This window comes from Cnephaeus nilssonii (assembly GCF_951640355.1).
Source record: "Cnephaeus nilssonii genome assembly, chromosome: 2".
NCBI lineage: Eukaryota > Metazoa > Chordata > Mammalia > Chiroptera > Vespertilionidae > Cnephaeus > Cnephaeus nilssonii.
This window is the reverse complement of record NC_137073.1, coordinates 80,840,009-80,860,176: the sequence shown is the minus strand read 5'-3', so window position 1 is coordinate 80,860,176 and position 20,168 is coordinate 80,840,009. Positions and strand designations below refer to the sequence as shown.

The 20,168-nt window shown below is 33.1% G+C and overlaps 1 protein-coding gene across 12 annotated transcripts in view; it reads left to right on the top strand.

Moving 5' to 3' along the window:
- The window catches only part of ERBIN (erbb2 interacting protein), a 112,525-nt gene extending 93,775 nt beyond the window's left edge, over nucleotides 1–18,750 (top strand). For 4 of the 12 annotated variants that reach the window (XM_079784515.1, XM_079784508.1, XM_079784514.1 and 1 more), the window contains 8 exons: nucleotides 859–1,042; nucleotides 3,477–5,025; nucleotides 9,043–9,186; nucleotides 11,992–12,108; nucleotides 14,674–14,883; nucleotides 15,847–15,939; nucleotides 16,937–17,011; nucleotides 17,713–18,750. In XM_079784515.1, the coding sequence (XP_079640641.1) occupies nucleotides 859–1,042; nucleotides 3,477–5,025; nucleotides 9,043–9,186; nucleotides 11,992–12,108; nucleotides 14,674–14,883; nucleotides 15,847–15,939; nucleotides 16,937–17,011; nucleotides 17,713–17,820 (2,480 nt within the window). In that variant the 3' untranslated portion in view covers nucleotides 17,821–18,750. The remainder of the gene's footprint in view (nucleotides 1–858; nucleotides 1,043–3,476; nucleotides 5,026–9,042; nucleotides 9,187–11,991; nucleotides 12,109–14,673; nucleotides 14,884–15,846; nucleotides 15,940–16,936; nucleotides 17,012–17,712) is intronic. The other 8 variants (XM_079784509.1, XM_079784519.1, XM_079784513.1 and 5 more) reach the window with 7 other exon arrangements.
- Nucleotides 18,751–20,168: the final 1,418 nt, after the last annotated feature.

The window sequence follows — 20,168 nt, the reverse complement described above, 5'->3', positions numbered from 1 at the left end:
TTTGGAACAGCAAAAATACCCTTAATTCGGATTCATGTAATCTCCTATGACTGTATCTATATATACTGTTTCTATGATTTGGCTAGAGTTGAGTTAGTTAAAAACATTTTTTAGGGTTCTAAGATATTACGTTATCTTTTTTATCACTACTTTTAAAAATACTATTTATACTACCTACCTATACTGGAATATGAATATTGTCTATTTCTGTCTATATTATTGTTACACATAAAACCATCTCACATATGAAGAGTTCAGTATTCATGTACAAGTTTTTGAAATGATTTATAAATATGAAGAGAGAGCTGACCTTGTGAAAATTTCTTGATTTGTTTGGTGGTTGTTTTTTGATTGACTGCATTGCTCATTTTTATTGTCAGAATAGATAAAAACAGTTCCTTACATGTATGATATAATTTCTCCCCAAGATAAGTTTACTTAAGGCCATAAACTGTACTTTGTATTTTTTATTATTATGACTTTCTAAAATTGTAAATGAGTGGGAAAGCATATTTATTAAAACTAACCGATAGCCTTAGAACACATCGCATAATATAATCCTGTCAGGAATTCAAACTAATAAAATTCTGGGTAACCCTAACATTGGTTATATTTTTTAAAAGTAAAGGTATCTATCACTATTTTAAAATTCTTTCATGTTTGTGTATATTAAGACTGAATTTTTTATAGGTGCCTCTGGTTTTCTACTTATTTATATAATTCTTTACCTTATATGTTGAACCAGGGCAATATAAATGCTATTTGTCATCACTGGGAAGTATTTCACACAGGATTTTTGGTGACTTTATCAGTGGCTTGAGTTTTTTGTTTGTTTGTTTGTTTGTTTGTTTGTTTCAGATGATACAAAGGATATAGATTCTTTATCAGATGAAGTTACACACAATAGCAATCAGAATAATAGCAACTGTTCTTCTCCATCCCGGATGTCTGATTCAGTTTCTCTTAATACTGATAGTAGTCAAGATACCTCACTCTGCTCTCCAGTGAAACAAACTCATATTGGTATTAATTCCAAAAGAAGGTTTGTAAATATCTTAACAATAATTTATTTGTACAAAAAATAGAGCTAGAAATGCAAATAAATATATATGACCAAAACAAAGGACTTCACAAATATTATAGAAGTGGTTCAGGTAGTATATGGTTTCTCCTCCACTTTATTACTAATTATTTAGCTTTTATAGATTTCCATTTTAGTTCTTTAAGGGGGGGAGAAAATATTTAAAATACGTTCTAATTTTCTTCATTAAAAGGTTGAACAGTTCTAGATATTACAACATAAATAACCTATTTGGGGTAATTCAATTAGGAACTGATATTTTTAGGATTAGAAATGCAAGATCATTTTGGGGTAATGCCATTAAAGGATTTATTTAAATATTTTTGATTAGTGATGTATCTTTGGCTTAGACTTAAATTTATAGGTCAACTTCTCTGAAAAAGGCTTAATTCTTCCTACATGTTGGAATTTAGCTGAAATTTAAAACAAATATTATTTGGGCTCTCAAGAAGTTTGGTTATCAAAGTACCATTTTACTTTGATGCTAATCTATCAGGAAGAGTGCTTGATAGAAAGATTTGGCTTAATACTGAACCCAAAGCTTATTGTATGGATATTGCTAAATATTTTTTAGAGTTCAATTGTTCTTATGCTCTAGGCAACATAGTTAAGTCAAATTTTTGTAAGTATTGATTTATATTGTTGGAAAAGAAAAGTGCCTTTTGTATCTGAAAATGAGTTTAGCTGTTACGTAGTTGTAATTATGATTAATCATTTATATCTGTCCTCTGAATTTGAGGTTAAGACCCAGTATGGTAAATTATTGATTTTTATAACCTTTCAGGTGTTAAGATAATGATTAATTTGTTGAATAATAAAATTTTACTATTGTTGGGAAGTAGTTTAGTATTTTCTAAATCATGTTTTTTATGTAATGAAATAAAGGCTAAGAAAGGGATATAGCTGCACCTCTGTGTTGTATTTCTAATCATGAATATTATTTGTCACCTAAAGGAAGATTAATATTAAGGAATATTTGTTGAAATATTAACTTGACTATTTTTTGAAATACAACTCGAAGACACTATTATGTTTTCATATTATCAAAGTATTTTCTGTAATTTTGGAATGTCACCTTTAAATATTTCCCAAATCCAATGTAGATTAAATTTACTTTCAGGTTTTTTTATGTTTTGTTTGTTGGTTGGTTTTTTGTGTGTTTGTTGTTGTTAACCCTCATCGAGGATATTTTTTTCCATTGAATTTCAGAGAAGGAGGGAGGGAAGGAAGGAGAGAGAGAGAGAGAGAGAGAGAGAGAGACATTAATTGGTTGCCTCCCACATGAGACCCCACTGGACCAGGGATCACACCTGCAACCAAGGTAACATGCCCTTGACTAGGAATTGAACCCGAGACACTTTGGTGCACAGGCCAACACTCTAACCATTTAGCAACACCAGCCAGGGTTAATTTCAGTTTTGATCTTCATATTTTGTAGAGCTATTGTTTAGTTCTTTATGTCATTTTCTTATCTATATATTTGAATCTAATAACTTATTATGATAACTATGGCTAATAATAATAAGGTTTCAGAATCTTACCTAATAATAGACAAACATGTAAATTGACCGTACCTCTGCTATACCACCAATCAGGAGTGATATGCAAATTAACCCAACAAAGATGGCAGTTAATTTGCATACTCAGGCACCTAGTGACGGGAGTGGGCAGGACACAGGCGTTCTGCCCCACCCCCGGTTTCTCAGGGCCTCTGGGCAGTGTGGGAAGGCAGGGCTAGAGCGGAAAGAGGCTGCTCCTGGGCCTGAGCGGAAAGGGGCTGGGCCGGAGTGGAAAGGCGGTGCTGGCAGCCAGGGAAAGGAAATCCCATTCTAGCACAAATATTTGTGCATCGGGCTTCTAGTTATTCATAAAAATGTTCTGTGCATTTTACTCAACTGTTCAAATTATTGGCTCTTTATCCATGTATCTTCCTATCTTTCAAGCATTTCATATTTTAAAATGTATTTTTATTGATTTCATAGAGGAGGGGAGAGGGAAAGAGATAGAAACATCAATGATGAGAGAGAACCACTGATCGGCTGCCTCCTGCATGCCTCCTATTGGGAATCGAGCCGCAATCCAAGCATGTGCCCTGACTGGGAAAGAACCGTGACCTCCTGGTTTATAGGTGGACACTCAACCAGTGAGCCACACCAGCTGGCCAGGCATTTCATATTTTAGCACATTTGTGAAAAGCTATACCAGAAGAGGACACATAATTGTTTTCTTTATTTAGCTCAAACTATATTGTGACTAAGTGATTTTTGATATTGATGAAAATTAATCTTGATTATAAATTTTCAGATAGTTTTACTTTTCTCCATTTAATATAAATGTCCCATTACTAAGAAAACTGGGCTTTATGATGTTTTTGATAACATTATTTTTGTTTTAGGCAAGAAGATGAAAATTTTAACAGCCTTTTACAAAATGGAGATATTTTAAACCATTCAACAGAGGAGAAATTCAAGGTTCATGATAAAAAAGATTTCAACTTACCTGAATATGATTTGAATATTGAGGAACGATTAGTTCTTATTGAGAAAGGTATTGACTCAATAGCCACATCTGATGAATCTCACAAATTAGACCATATCAATATGAATCTTCATAAACTTATAACGAATGATACATTTCAACCAGAGAGAATAGAAAAATCAAAGGCACAGGATATCGTGCTTGGAACGGCCTTTTTAAGCGTTAATGGTAACGGACAAGCTGAGCGCTTAGAAAATGGAAACAAGTGTCCTAATCTGGAATGTGTAAATAAGGTGAATGGACATTCTGAGGAAACTCCACAGTCTCCTCGGAAGACTGAGCCCCAGGACACTGATCCTTCTATTGATATGGGTATTTCCAAGAGCACCGAAGATCTCTCCCCTCAGAGAAGTGGGCCAGTTGGGTCTGTTGTGAAATCTCATAGCATAACTAATATGGAGACTGGAGAGCTAAAAATCTATGACATTCTTAGTGATAATGGACTTCAGCAGCCAAGTGCAATAGCTAAAGTCACATCTACTATTGATGGAAAAAATATAGTCAGGAGCAAGTCTGCTACACTTTTGTATGATCAACCATTGCAAGTTTTTACTGGTTCTTCTTCATCTTCTGATTTAATATCAGGTACAAAGGCAATTTTTAAGTTTGATTCAAATCATAATCCTGAAGAGCCAAATATAAGAGGCCCCATAGCAAGTGGCCTACAATCTACGCCTCAGATATATGGTCCTCCACAATATAACATCCAGTACAGTAGCAGTGCTGCAGTCAAGGACACTTTGTGGCACTCCAAACAAAATCCCCAAATGGATCATGCCACTTTTCCTTCTCAGCGCCTTCCTCGATCAGAGAGCACAGAAAACCACAGTTACGCAAATAAACATTCTGCCAATATGAATTTCTCTAACCATAACAATGTTCGAGCTAATACTGGATACCATTTGCATCCAAGACTTGGCCCAGGAAGACATGGGGAAATGTGGGCCATCTCACCAAATGACCGACTCATTCCTGGAGCAACTCGAAATACAATTCAGCGACAAAGTAGTGTGTCCTCTACAGCCTCTGTAAATGTTAGTGAGCCAGGTCCCACAAGGCGGGCCCAAATCCCTGAAGGAGATTATTTATCATACAGGGAGTTACATTCAGTGGGAAGAACTGCTCCAATGATGTCAGGATCACAGAGACCTCTATCTGCACGAACATATAGCATTGATGGTCCAAATACATCTAGGCCTCAAAGTGCTCGACCCTCAGTTAGTGAAATACCAGAGAGAACTATGTCAGTTAGTGATTTCAATTATTCACGGACTAGTCCTTCAAAAAGACCAAATGCAAGGGTTGGTTCTGAGCATTCTTTATTAGATCCTCCAGGAAAAAGTAAAGTTCCTCATGATTGGCGAGAACAAGTACTACGACACATTGAAGCCAAAAAGTTAGAAAAGGTAATTAAACATGAATTTTTTCATTCTCACGAATTTACTGATTTTCCTTTAAAAATTTGGCATTTGTTTTTTTTTAATCAAGGTGAAACAAGATACTCTGGATTATTGAATATATAGGATGTCCTTAAAATGTATGCATACACTTTGAATAATTATAATGGCAGTGTATATTAAAATACATTTCATTTTCAAAATTGAGCTATCAGCTGTTGAAATGTGTATACATTTTTGGAGGACACCCTATATACTTATATTCTAGGAGTTTTTCCTTGGTGCTGACAATAGAGTTCCAAGTTCCAACTTGTCAGACTCGGAACAATTGAGATGGTAGTATAAGTTTCTCTCCCATCTCATACTCCCCAGTATTTTTTGATAGGCTTACATTTATTTTCTATATTTTTGTACATGTCTTTTAGATTGTGCCACACATACTATGAATAATACATGTATATACATGTGTACCTCTGTTTAGCATTTTCTGACCTCTTGTCATCTATTATTAATTGTTGATTATGTAAATATGTATGCAAAAAATAAGCAGTTTATTGTACAGTTAACAGAAAAACATGTACTATAAATGTAAATATTTCATCTAAGATTTTTTCCCCAGTTATATGACTAACACTGTCACTGACACAGATGGCTTCTGGCATGGCATTTACTCTTTTCGAATTGCATTTGTGACCTGTTTAAACTCACTTGTCTGGCTCTACTATAGTGTGTAGATGTTTGTTTTTTGAAAGGAGTTATAATTTTTAAAATATCCTGTAAAACTGATATATTAGTGTCACAGTTCTGTGCTCAAATGTATAAGGCATATTCTTTCTTTAGGATTTAGCTTGATACCTCTCAGTGGATTTTACCCAAGAATTATCTTACCTCTGTTTATTAAATATAAGATATTGTTTTTTTTAAATATACAACCTCAATTAGTCATTATTTTTAAAAATTTCTTAAGTCAAATTTTTTAGAAATAAATACCTAAAATATAATTAGTACCTTATATCAATCCACATTGCATCTCTGCCTGTAATTGTTAGCTCTGTGCAATGCTGTCCTCTCAACTTTAAATAACTAAGCCATCTGTAAGGTTAGGTAACTTCATTCTCATCTATTTATTGTGTTTCAGCTATAACTTTGTACATACAGTTGAGGTTCTTTGAACTTGTATGTTTTTGCTGACAAATTTAAGCAGAGGAGTAATATAGCTGTTTTATAAATAAACTTCTGGTGTGGAACTGGGTTTGAGGAGGAGAGGCTACAGAGTTAAGTTGACTGGGTGATGAAGCCATCTAGTAGTAGTCCAGAAAATACATGAGAATGTATCAGTGGAATTGAGGCAAAGAAATGAATTTAAGAGGCAATTCTGAAATAGACTTGATAAGAATTTACTTTTGATTGTAATATTCCTGTAATCAGTCATTGAATCAAGAAATTAAACTTGAGATTGGTGCCTGGAATAACTGATTTTGAGGAATGCCAGTAACTACTACTGAACATAGAGGAGCAATAGCAGATTTGGAAGATGAGATGAGTTTGATAACTATACTATACTATACTAAATACTAATACTATATTATACTATACTAATACTATATTATACTATACTATACTAATATTATACTATACTAATACTATATTATACTATACTATACTAATACAATATTATACTATACTAATACTATACTATACTAATACTATACTATACTATACTATACTATACTATACTATACTATACTATACTAAATATTAGTTGACATCTCTGATGGCTATTCTCCCATTACTTTCATGTCTGACACAGAGTGCCTGCCTGGACTTTAGTAAATGGAAGCAAGTAGCAGCCACTACATTGTTCACTGTGCCTCTCTGCTTTTTATATTTAGAAATTTGCCATACGGTTGCTTGGAGAGTACATGAAAGTAGTGTCTCAATTTTGCTGCCCACTGGTAATTTAGAAATGAGAATTTAAGTGAAACTAGGAAATGCACAGGGAAATGTGATGTACACTCCAAACTTGAAAGTAATGATTGACAATGGTGGAGGTTGATGAAAGATCTCTATTTGCTCCTCAATGATTCCCCTTTCCTCCCCCAAACATAATTCTGATGTCATGGTGGACATTTGAAAAACTTCTTTAGGGAATTTCACAATGCCTTTCCTACCTTTAGAGGTAAGTCCCCAAATCAAAAGTTGTTACTTTGCCTAGCTGGTAGTTTACTAATAATACAGAAATAGATAAGTTATTGACCCTTACTTGGTTTTGAAACATTGTGGTAGTCACACCTCTCCCACTCCAACAAACTACCTAGAATCCACACATATAAAATAGATTTCAAAAATCTCAAGATTTATTTATAAGTAAAATTTAACAACACTGACAATGAATAAAATTTTTTATTTCAACGTTGAATTATTATTAAATGTCAGCATTTGCTAATATTACTTATTAAATTAAAAAACTTAGATATGTAAGCACTCAACCAAATATGATTAAAAATTAACACAACATGATAACTTTTATGTTCATCTACTCTTATGCAACTGTTTGCATGTAATGAACAACAGTGCTCAGGACATTTGCCCAGCACTGGTCTGCTCAGTGTTTCCATGTGTTGTGATGGAGTGCAGTTTTATATAAGTGTCTGAGCACAAGCCTGAATTAAAAACCAGACCTGTTCTGAGCATAAGCTCTCTTATTCAGTGAAGTATTTACAAAACGTCATATATGTTCAAAGATGGCATAATAAATAGGCTTTTTTTGAAATCTGCATATCCTTAAGCAGGGTCAGTCAGTCCACTCAAGTTAACAACATGTTAAAACCATTTGTGTATGTAACTGTGTGTATAATTTCTTTCTTTTTACATTCTGATCAGCTGTTTATGGAACCTCTGAATTGCCTCTGCTAAATCCTTATTTATCGTGAAATTGTTTGGAAAAGTACAGGCCTAGCCTATTAAGTTTAGCTTTTTCTTTAGTCATTATTTTAAAATCCAAAAAATAACTAAAAGTGTACCTTGTAATTTTGTAGATCCGTTTCATTCTGGAATGTCATGTTAATGTTTCTTAATAGTAGATATCAATTTCATAATCTGGAGAAGGTGTATATTCCCTACGAGTAACATAGAAATGCTTCTTATAATGTCATTTCATATTTCTTCATTACAAGCCATGCTCAAAATATGGTTTCTCTCAGTTTTACCATCAGACTCTCAATATTCAGGGACATGACTGAAAGCATAAACATGAAAAAACAGCAGTTAATGACTCTGGAAGTAAAGAAGCAGGAATAATGAGAATCAGGCAGTGCATTTATTGAGGTACATTTTTCAGGCAGCCCTAGGATTAGTGAGTAGACATTTACATGAACTCAATATTTGGAAGGATTCTATCAATGGTTCTTTGTATTTAAGCAGCAGAAGGCACTACTAACTCCTAAAATATAATGTTTTTTAATATCTATTTATTTGGATGGGAGAAAGTTTTTATATGTGCACTTTCTAGTTTTTGTTTTTATTTTGGTAATTATAGAGCAGTGGGAGCCTTTTAAATGTTATATCCTAAAATTCTGTATTTATAATAAACTTTTGCAATGGCCAAGAGCCTAATATGTTTTGCCAAATATAATTTGTGCTATATTAAATATTTAAACTCTGCATTTATTTAATAAGATAACTTCTATAAAATGAAGCAGACTCTAGAAATTTATTTTGACTTAGAAATAACTGGTTGTTGGTAAAATTTATCTTTAGAGAGGAATTAGTTTGTGTCCCATGTATAGCTATACAGATATGTCTGAACTTAAATGGTGGGATTACATGTAATTTGTGTGTATATTTGTATGTTGTCATGTATCTATATGGTAAATAGTGCCAGTTTCTTTCAATGGCACTGAAATTCCATGTTGCATGATATTTCTGTGTGGTATTGGGCTTACTTGTAAATGCATCTATACATAACATGTCTTGTGAATTTTGCATGCTACACTAATCTGTTAAATCTATCCCCTCTTTATTCAGAGCATGCTGTCAAGGTCCTTTAGTTCCAATTTTACTGCTGTAAGCAGCTTTCACTGTGGCAGCTCTAGGGATCTGCATGGCAGCCAAGGCAGTCTTGCCTTGAGTGTTGCAGACGGAAGAGGTTCTGGTGGGCACATTTTTCGAGTGAGTACCTGTAGTAGACCAGTACTTTTAGTGCACAGAAGAGAAATAAATCCCACATTTTAATGTTTTGACATTTCTGGAAAATAAAATTTGCTGTGGGGTTATCTCTCTTGTTACCTCCCAGTTCCACCATGGCTTAGTGCTAAAACTTGCTGCAAAGCTGATTTAGTCTTTATCTCTTATGTTTCTATGGTCATAACTAAAGATGTAGTTAACTCTTTTTTATGTAAAAATGGGTGAGCAATAGAAATAACAGAGGGGTTAAAAATTATTATTTTATTGCTTTTTCTCTTAAAACTAGCTTACTCTCCCTAAACTCAAAATTTTAAGACTGTGCCATATGTAATCCATAGAGGAGTTGTGGGGAACAGTAATTTTCATGTTAGTGATTGAGTATTGGCCCAAAAAAGCACTAAGAACCAAGTGGAACTAAGTTTGATCATAAGTAGCTAAATATGATTAAAATTGAGGCTGAGAAATTGTAATTAAGTACAATGAAAAGACAAAACGCAAATTCTTTATTACCCACATTTCAGCCATAGTCATTCATGGTGAAAATGAAAGGTTTATTCTTTTAATAGTGAAAATTAAGGATAGGGTGTAAGAACAGCAGAGGAGAAGGAACAGAACAACTCTGGCCTGGCTCTGTTTTAAGGTTTTCTCTTCCTAATAACTTGAGGTAGTAGCATAGCCTTCAAATAAATTCCTCTGCCCCTCCTTCTATCCTGAAAAGACCTTTCTCCTGTAAGACCTTATTTTATCCCCTCCTCAGTTTTATTTCCATGTTGACTCTGCTTACTTTGGGGTGCTTTGCTTTTTCCTGAGCATCCACTCTTCCCACCCTCACCCCCTCTTAATATATTCCTGGTTTGTTCTAGGATAGGAGCTTGGCTCTAACTGTGTCTCACCCATCTTGCTTTGCCTTCTGTCACCTGACACCACTTGGTTTCCATGTTATGTTATAGTGGCAGTAATCGTTTTGTAATTTATCAGATTGAAACAGGGAGAGAGAAGGGTGATGGCTATTAAGCCCTGCATTTCTGGCAGTATTCCAGCTGAAGTCACAAAGTAAAGACAGGGGCCTTTATTAACTCAGGGGTAATCTTATAGTCATCTGGAACAGTTGTTATTTACAAATTCTTATAGTAATATTTTTTGCTTGTTATTCTTAAATTCAGAGCCTTTGAGTCTGTTGTTGCATTTTACTTTTTCAATTATACTTGTTCTTTTAAAGATTAAATTCTGTACTTTCCGGCGTATAAGACGACTGGGCATATAAGATTTTCCTGTGTTAAAAAGTCGTTTTATATGCCGGAAAATACGGTATATTGGACTATATTGATGGGATTAGATATATTGGACTACCGTATTTTCTGGCATATAAAATGATTTTTTAACCCAGGAAAATCTTATACGCCCAATCGTCTTATACGCCGGAAAATACGGTAAACATAGTTGATTTTTATGCATTCTGAAAGCACATCTGAAGAATGAAGAAGGAAAATAAAGTTTTCATTGAATAAATACACAAAATTAGACCAAACTACATCTAAAAATGCTAAGCCATGGTTTGAACTAGCAACTAACAGTACATGATAGATCTGTTGCAGATACAGTTTCTAAGATTACATTATAAGCCCTTGGGTTTATATGTATCCTATGGCATATCATAATGAAGTAGATTCAGATTATTTTTCAACATGATGATGTAATTTGCATATTTATATTGCTAGCCATGTACTGTTTTGAAAGTAACAATTTCTCTAGTGTTCTAAAATATAGCTAAGTGTATTTAGAATGAAATTAAAATGAAAATTTTAGGTATCTTGCATCCCGGCATATTTACAAGAAATGTTCAAGATAATGAAATTGAGTCTACTTTTAATCTAAAGCTGTCAGTGAGATAAGCTATAATATAAGGGTATCACTTGACATATAAAAATAGGAATTCTGGTTAGTTCATTTTAAATACATTTCCCCAAACCAGTGCTTTTGAAAATATGGACCTGACTAATATTAGTATGATAAAATTAGGGTAAAATAAGTTTTATTTAATAGTATGTTTATTGGTACTGCTTATCATTTAAAAGAAAATCCTCAGTGATACTATGCTGTTGAAAGAACATCAGGTAATTTTTTTACCAAAAAACTTTTTGTTGTTCTCAACAGGAGTATATTTTAGTTGCTCTTAAAATTTGGGACTCTTAATTGGATTAAGAGTGTTGCTCAAAGTGTTCAAAGCTAGCTATTATTGTAAATAAAACTAAAAGCATTATAAAGAAATAACATTGTGTATCAGTATATATGTTTTATATATTATAAGAACAAACAGCCCTAGCTGGTTTGGCTCAGTTGATAGAGCGTTGGCCTGCTGACTGAAGGGTCCCGGGTTTGATTCCAGTCAAGGACATGTACCTGGGTTGTAGGCTCAATCCCCAGCCCTGGTCAGAAAAAAAAAAGAACATTTTGACATTTACTTTGGAAGATGACTAAAAGTGCTAGTTTGTTTGTTTGTTTCCAGTTTTATTGAGGTATAATTGGCATAACATTGTATTAGTCCAAGGTGTATAGCTTGATAATTTTATATATGTACATATATATTGCAAAATGATTACCATGATCAGTTTAGTTAACATCAGTCATAAAGGTACTCAGATTGATGGCAGTTGTGATGTTAATGTTTTATTTGGTTCTTCATCTTTCTATAGCCTATTTTTTTCCTAATCTCTCAAGTGTCATCATCATTTTGGTTGTACATCTTAAAGATCATTACTTGTTTACTCTTTATTTTCCCCTAACTTGAAGCATCCCCAGACATCCTGTCCAGGAGATCCTTGTCAAGATGATATATTCATTTCAGGACAGCACAGCTACTCGTCAGCTACACTTAGTCACAAAGATGTTCCTCCAGACAGCTTGAAAGTAGGTGCTCAGGAAATAAAGTGGTATCTGTGAGCTTACTATGTTTGTGGCTTTTGAACTAGAAATATCATAGATGCTTTAACACTGAAAATACTTTTTTGAGAACTTACTTTCCTCCCTTGCTTAGTTATTAGTAGGGATTCATTTTTTAAATAATTGAGAAATAGAAAATTGTATTCTGCTATTTTTCAATTTATTCCATGATTTTTTTCCTACACTGGTGAATTATTTTGTTGTATTTTTTTGCATTTCTATAATATTACCTACTTATTTTGTCATTTGAATCAGAGGGATTTTGGCATTCATGAGAAACCTATTTAAAGAGTTAAACTTGAACCTACCGTAAATTCTTCATTTGAGATTGTTTTACTATTACTAGGAGCATATTAAAATACTTTAAATGTAACTAAAAGTAATTAGAAAGGCTTTTGTATGTGATAGAATAGATGATGGTTTATTCTTACTAATTTTATAGCTAAAGTGTCACTCATTTAGAGTGACATTTAGAGTTTACTTTTCTGTTACCAATGCCAGATAGATAATTCTTTTCTTTTTTTAATATATATATTTATTGATTTCAGAGAGGAAGGAAGAGGGAGAGAGAGATAGAAACATCTATGATGAGAGAGAATCATGAATCGGCTGCCTCCTGCAAGTCCCCCACTGGGAATCGAGCCCACAACCCGGGCATATGCCCTTGACTGGAATTGAACCTGGGAACTTTCAGTTCGCAGGCCGACGCTCTATCCACTGAGCCAAACCGGCTAGGGCGATAATTATTTTCTTTAGTATGCTCTTCTGTTCTTTTTCTTAACTAGTTCCAGATCCTAGTATAACCAGATATAATTATGAAGCATAGTTATGTATAATATAAATTTTTATATTGTTCTTGAGAGTAGAAACACAGCCACATAACATTTAACTTCATATGTATCTATTTATCACTTTTTGGTTTTTCTTTTAGTTGAGCTCTGTTACCCGGTTTTGTTTTGTGTGTTTTTTGTTTTTTTTTTTTCATTTTAAAATCCATTGTATGGTTTATGTTGTTGAGTTTGTTTTATGCTTTTTATTGCTCTGAGCCACCTGTATATTATACATAGCTTAATATATTACATGAGTACGTTTAACATTGATGTAGAAAGTCAGGCACTAACAAGTATCTAGGTGTCAAGGAGCCTTAAGAATGGGTCAGAAGTAATTATTGTCTGGAGAATTCTCCACAGGAAAAAAGTATTGAATCTGCACATAGGAAAAAAATGATATAAACATGGAGAAAAGCAAGTGCTGTCTACCGAGTTGTGTGTAAGTAATAAAGTAACAGCACAACTACTTAAGTACTCCTAAGCAGATTAATCACTTCAAATATACAGTGATCAAGTGGTAAATACCCAATAAAAGATTTTTCAGGGAATACTGACATCTTTGTACTAATATCATCTGTCATAAAACACTCACATACGCTTCCAGTCTACAGAATTAACTAGCTTCTCAAATATAACACAGTGAAAAACAGGACTCTTAAAAAGTGAAAATCATCTTTACCAAAGCAAGGTTTTCAGAGAAAAGCATTTCCAATTTTTCTACTTTTGGATAATTTTGGGGAAGTGGGGTTCAAATATTTCCCTCACAATTTTTCCATGGTTTCCTTGTGGATGAGGTCACCTTTTATTAATAATCAACAGTGATGTTTTAAATGACTGAATAGCTTAAACATATTTATTTCCTCTTCCAATCAGAATCTTTCACATGCAAATATTTACAATACAAATGTAACCTTATTTGCCAGACAGGTCCCTCACTAACAGAATAAGCTATTAGCCAAATGCTACAAAGGTGATTTTAAATTCAGATTTAGTCTCTAAAAATGAAAGATGTTAAAATGAAGATAATTCTTTTAAAACACCAAAATAGTCTCAAGTATTTTGTTTAGCATGTCAAAAGTAAAATAGTATGTCAAAGCTTCATTTTTGTAGTTACTGTTATATGGAATTAATATTTAGAGAGTTTTAAAATTGCTAACTGATACACAATACTGCATAACTGAATTGGCTTGTTAATTCTGGAAAGAAAGTAATAAAGATAGAAAAGATACAGGATTAGGAAGATATTTTAGCAAAAAATTAGTTTTAAAGAAAAACCATTGGCAAATGCATGTTTTATGTGCATGTGAGAAATTAAAGATAGTATAGGAAAGGATACCCTTTTAATGGGCTTACTTAAATTTAAAAATTTTGGCATACTGTTTACCATTTTAACATTTGGTTATGTGAGAATAATAGGTGCATTTATATCATATAGAAAAGCAAATAATTTAAAATGTAGATATGATTTACTTTCATTTAAAATCTTTGAAAAGTCATTCTATCATCAAGCACTCAGGCAAGTTTAGAATTAAAACATAAACTTTTTTTTAGTGTAAAATTAGAAAAAATAGTATAAGTGGCATGACACTGTGATTTAGAATGTTAACCTCTAGTGCTTTTGATATGCTCCAAGAAGAAATTCCAACTATTTGTATTAAGACATCATTATTGGTCATTTTAAGACACTTCATGTTTTTCTTAGATGCCTTTGAGTAATGGACAGATGGGCCAGCCTCTCAGGCCTCAGGCAAATTATAGTCAAATACATCACCCCCTTCCTCAGGCATCTGTGGCAAGGCATCCCTCTAGAGAACAACTAATTGATTACTTGATGCTGAAAGTGGCCCACCAGCCGCCATACACACAGCCCCATTGTTCTCCTAGACAAGGCCATGAGCTGGCAAGGCAAGAGGTAAGAATGATCAAGAATATTTGAAATATGAGACTAAGCTTTTAATTTATTTTATAGGTTATTTAATTATTAGCAATAAATCCATATAGAATTTTAACATAGTTTTTTTTTAACCATTTTGTGTTTAAAGGTCTTATTTCCTGTTAAGTTTATAAAGTGTTAAACTTTGTGGTTTATTTTGACTTTATGACCCCAACCCCCATTCTCATTAATTGACATAGGATGTAGTGTTTTAGGCATGATTTGCTTCCTTTCCTAAGGTGGTTATATTCCTCAAACTGGTTAATGAAAGCAGACCTTCTTTAAGAATATAAATAGGCCATTAAACTTTTTTTAATATATATTTTTTTATTGTTGACAGTATTACAGATGTCTCCATTAAACTTGAATTGGCATGTTGTGGTTTGCTATTGTTATTTGACACTCAGCTTGTGAAACTTGACTTTAGTCTCCAAACTACTTTGAGAATTAAATCTTACAGACTACTTTTTTCAAAAAAGTTGCTAATCATATAGTCATATATTTTGATAGCTTATTGAAAAAATGATATTATTAGAAACTTAGAGAACAAATGCTTTATTCATTTTGGATCTATGTAATGCCCAATAGACAGAGATGCTATGTAATGTAGATGTTTCATAAATAGAAACTAATAATGTACATGTTTTATGCTATATGTCTTTAAGACCCATGTCTAAAAAAATACAATAGGGTTAACATTAATTGGTTGCCTATTCTCATAAAACACCAATAGATTAAGTTATGAGCCTTGCTTTATAATCCTAGCTGTGCTGTTAACTCACTAACTCATTAACATAATATTCCATGTCATAGTTTCACTTCATCTGCCCAAATATTTGTTTTAGATGAATACCTACATAGTTATGTTTGTTACAACTTAATATACCAATACTTAACTATGGGTGTTACTGTGTTGCAACTTACCTTATTTTCATATCTCAGATTCGAGTGAGAGTTGAAAAGGATCCAGAACTTGGATTTAGCATATCAGGAGGTGTTGGTGGAAGAGGAAACCCATTCAGACCTGATGATGATGTGAGTTTTATTTATATATCCTCTGAAAAACCCATAAAGTTTTATTCACTATTAATACCTCTTATCCTATATAATAAAAGCCTATATGCAAATTGACTGAATGGTGGAATGACTGGTCGCTATGACGCGCACTGACCACCAGGGTTAGACGCTCAATGCAGGAGCTGCCCACAGGCCCCAGGCCAACCAAAGTGGGTGCCAGCAGGGGCCCCCAACCACCCCACCGGTCACCCTACAGATAGGCCCTGATCACCAGCCAGGCCTACGGACCCTATCCGTGCACGAATTTTGTGCATTGAGCCTCTAGTACATATATAAAAATCTAACATGTATTTCTGTAAATCTAGACAGACATCACCTTTTTATTTCCTTTGGTATTGTTCAGCTTTTTGTTTTGAAATGTGATCAGTTTAATTGTTTGAGGAATACAAATTTAACCAAATATTTCAAATGTTCCTCATACTGTGAAGTGTTTTTTAACTTTGTAATTATTTTTCTGTACGTCTATAGAAGTAACTTCATCACTTAAACAGAAATAACTATGCTGAATTATCAGAGGCAAAAATAAAAATAATAGAGTTGGGTTGCCCTGCCAGTGTGCTCCGTGGTTAGAGCGCCAGCCTGCTCACCAGAGGGTGACAGGTTTGATCCCCACCCCTGCTCGGGGCATGGGTGGGAGGCAACCAATCGATGTGTCTCTTTCACATGGATGTTTCTCTCTCTATCTCTATGTTTTTTTCCCCTCTACCCCTCTCTTCCCCTCCCCTCCTTTCCAATCTTTCTAAAAAATTCAATGGAAAAAATATACTCACTCCTTGGATGAGGATATAAAATAATAATAATAATAGAGTTGGTTGTCACAATGTTTTCAGAGAAGACAAGGAGAAATCCTCACAATTCAAATGTTTGCATACTGAGGAAGATTGCTTCTTGGTACTCTGTTATTTATGCATACTGCTTTCCATTAAATAATTTTTTGTTGTTGTTGTTGTTAAAGGGTATATTTGTAACAAGGGTACAGCCTGAAGGACCAGCATCAAAATTATTGCAACCAGGTGATAAAATTATTCAGGTAACTAAAATACATCTTTTTATTATTTTCTTTACTTTTTACTTTGTAACTAATCTGTCTTCTCATCAAGAAATTATTAAATGCCTGATTTGAAAATAAGCATTTTGTGAAGTTTATCTTTAAATATTTATGGATAAAAAGAGTGATATTTCCTATAGGCTACTCTAATGCTTTCATAGTTTAAATAATTTCCACCTTGTACTGTGGAAAATCATACTGATATTTTTAATACATGTTTGATATATTTTAGCATTTTATTTTAGTTCAGAAATGGTAACGTCTCTAAAATAAGGTGATGAAAGAATCTTTGTTTAATTAGGAGAATTACAGTAGTTAATTCATGGGAGCACTTAAAACTGTGTGTCTGGCCTCAATAAACAGTAAGACCTCAATAAACATTTAGCCTAAATTATAGGAAGTATAGTGTTCTTGATCTGTTACCCCTGCAACTTGGTGACTTCAGTCGCACGGTAGTGCATACACACAACACTGACAGCACTGTGTCTTTGACAAGTATTCCTGGCACTGGCTGTTATGTAGGAATCATCTGAAAATATAGGTTCCTTGAGTCCATCTTCAGAGATTCTATTTTAGTGCTCAGGAGTCTCAATGTTGTTTTCAATTGCAAAAATCATTCTTATTTTCTGCAAGTAAATTACTATAAAAAATTTTTTTTTAATATTTTTCTTTTTTTCTTCTAGGCTAATGGCTACAGTTTCATTAATATTGAACATGGACAAGCAGTGTCCTTGCTAAAAACTTTCCAGAACACAGTAGAACTCATCATTGTACGAGAGGTTTCCTCATAAGAACTGTGGACAAAAAAAGGGGGAAGACAGCAAGATTTATTGGAAGATATTTGCAGGGGAAATTAATATTTTGACTATTTTTATATATAAAGAAGAACTCAAAAAAGTATTTCAAATTTGTACATTAATGAAATAATGGAACTTGTGGCTAGAGGGAAAGAACCACTGTACAGTATATAGGGAAAACTGTTGAATTTAAACCATATAAAACTTCTTGTTAGGTTTTTTAAAAACATAGCAATCAAGGCTACAAAAACAAACGTATGTTGTTTTTGTATAGATTGTAGGTTTATTTTTGGATTTCATACACAGACTGAACTCTGTGCAAGGCTCTTGTTAGCCTTGATTGTAGCCCAGAGACAGATGGCAGAGCTAGCTGTCTCATAGCTCTTAAGCCCTTATTTTTATTCAACTGATTATTAATGTTTTTCTGCTGAAACTTTTTTTTTTTAATGTGGGCAAGAGATTTGAAGTGTTGGCTTTTGCTATGTGCATATTGAATCGCAGAGTGAGCAGGTGAAGGTGGTGCTGGTGGATTCACTTTCCAAGGCCTGATTAAGTTAATTCCTGTAAAAACCTGAAAGCAAAGAATGAAAAAACAGCTATCTGTCCATGTGTTTTTATGAACAGAATAATGCAATAAAAATGTAATGTCTTTTTAAAGAAATAAAAAAGACGATGATTGCATTTTATGAGCTCCACAGGATCTGTCCTTGTCATAAACTAGATAAATTTCCTACTGGTGATTCGATTTTCCATTTTTTAATCACAGGAAATTTTTAACTACTGTAGATGTATGTCCATGCTTTTTCTGTGATACGGAAATACCTTGATTTTTTTTTTTATTTTATTTTTTTTTTTGGCAAATGATATTTGCGATTTGTTTTATAAGTAGTACTCCATTTTAATCTTAATTTATAATTTTTATTTTAAGAAGCAAAGGAAACTAAAATGGCCAGTTTTAAGATTGTGTTGCTGTGACACAAAATGTAAGAAGATTTAGGAAAGCTTCTTGCTTTTGTTTGGCCTCACATTGCCTTGGTAAAGGAAAAGGAAAGTACGCATGGAGCTAGGAAACCAAAGCAAGTTTGTGAAACTGGCACAGTGATAGAGCATTGCTGTGGAGGGTTGTAGAGCAAAGGGATGGGTCCTTTGGGCCTACCAGTGTGTAAAGGTGTTCAAATAAAGGGCTGTTCCTACAGGTAACATTAAATGTGAACTTGACACTTCAGAGTCTTTAAAGGGTTTCTAAGTGTATCAGTGTAATAGTGTTTTACCACCAACTGCCTTTGTTGTCATTGGTGTAAGAAATATTGGGTAGAGGTTTATTAATTTTGTTTATCCAAACAAAATTTTGTTTTTGTTTTGTATGTAATCAAATAAAAATTGAGTAATATGCAATGGTAAGAATGAATGCATGGATACTTGGACCATAAAAATGTGCCATAGAAGACCAATAACTGTTTTTATTCAAAGCTGATCTAGAGCCTTTCATTAGAGCAATATTCAACTATTGCAATTCATTTTTAATTACTAAGAAATATAATTTTGGAATTTTTAATCTGTTATTCTTTGTTCTTCAACCTTGTTTTAATTAAGACTTTCATAGGACTAGCAAAAACAGCAATCAACATTATTTTGCAAAAGTGAGTTAGACTACAATTCCTTTCTTGCTAGTCAGAGTAAATAGGTAGTACTTTCAGAAAGATGTGAACTCAAATATTGCACTTCTTTCAAGATGTTACCAATTGGTTATTGTACTGTGTATAGTTTTAATAATATTGATTGAAACCCTTTAACAACTCTTTGTAAATTTTAACTCATTTTTGTTGATTTTCAGTACTATTTACATAGGAATTGATTTTTATGGATATAGTAGAAGAAATGTGCTGTATTTTGATAAAATTCATTTATTGTATGTGTTGTAATCTCTAAAAAAAAGAATGACAAACAGCTTCTTTAAGATAAGCCTTGGTGTTCCCTTTATTCATAGTTGATTTTAAAATATTTTGGCATTGTAATTTTACAATGTCATTTCAATACATGTAATTTTACATTGTATTTCACATCATTTTTATTGATTTCAATCAATTTTTCAGTCAATATTCTGCTTTTATTGGAATACATAAAATAGATATAATTATTACATTTTTCAACTACTTTACCTCGAATTAGATACACAAACTATAATTTTAGAAAAGGAAGTAAGCCACAAAGAACAATTGATTTGTCAGTGATCTAAACTTGATTGTCTGCTTTTATATTGAAGTACTACAAGTGCAACAGGTATTATTATATGCACTAGTATTTTTTCTACTCTAGTTAATTTAAAACATCTTTTAATGTTA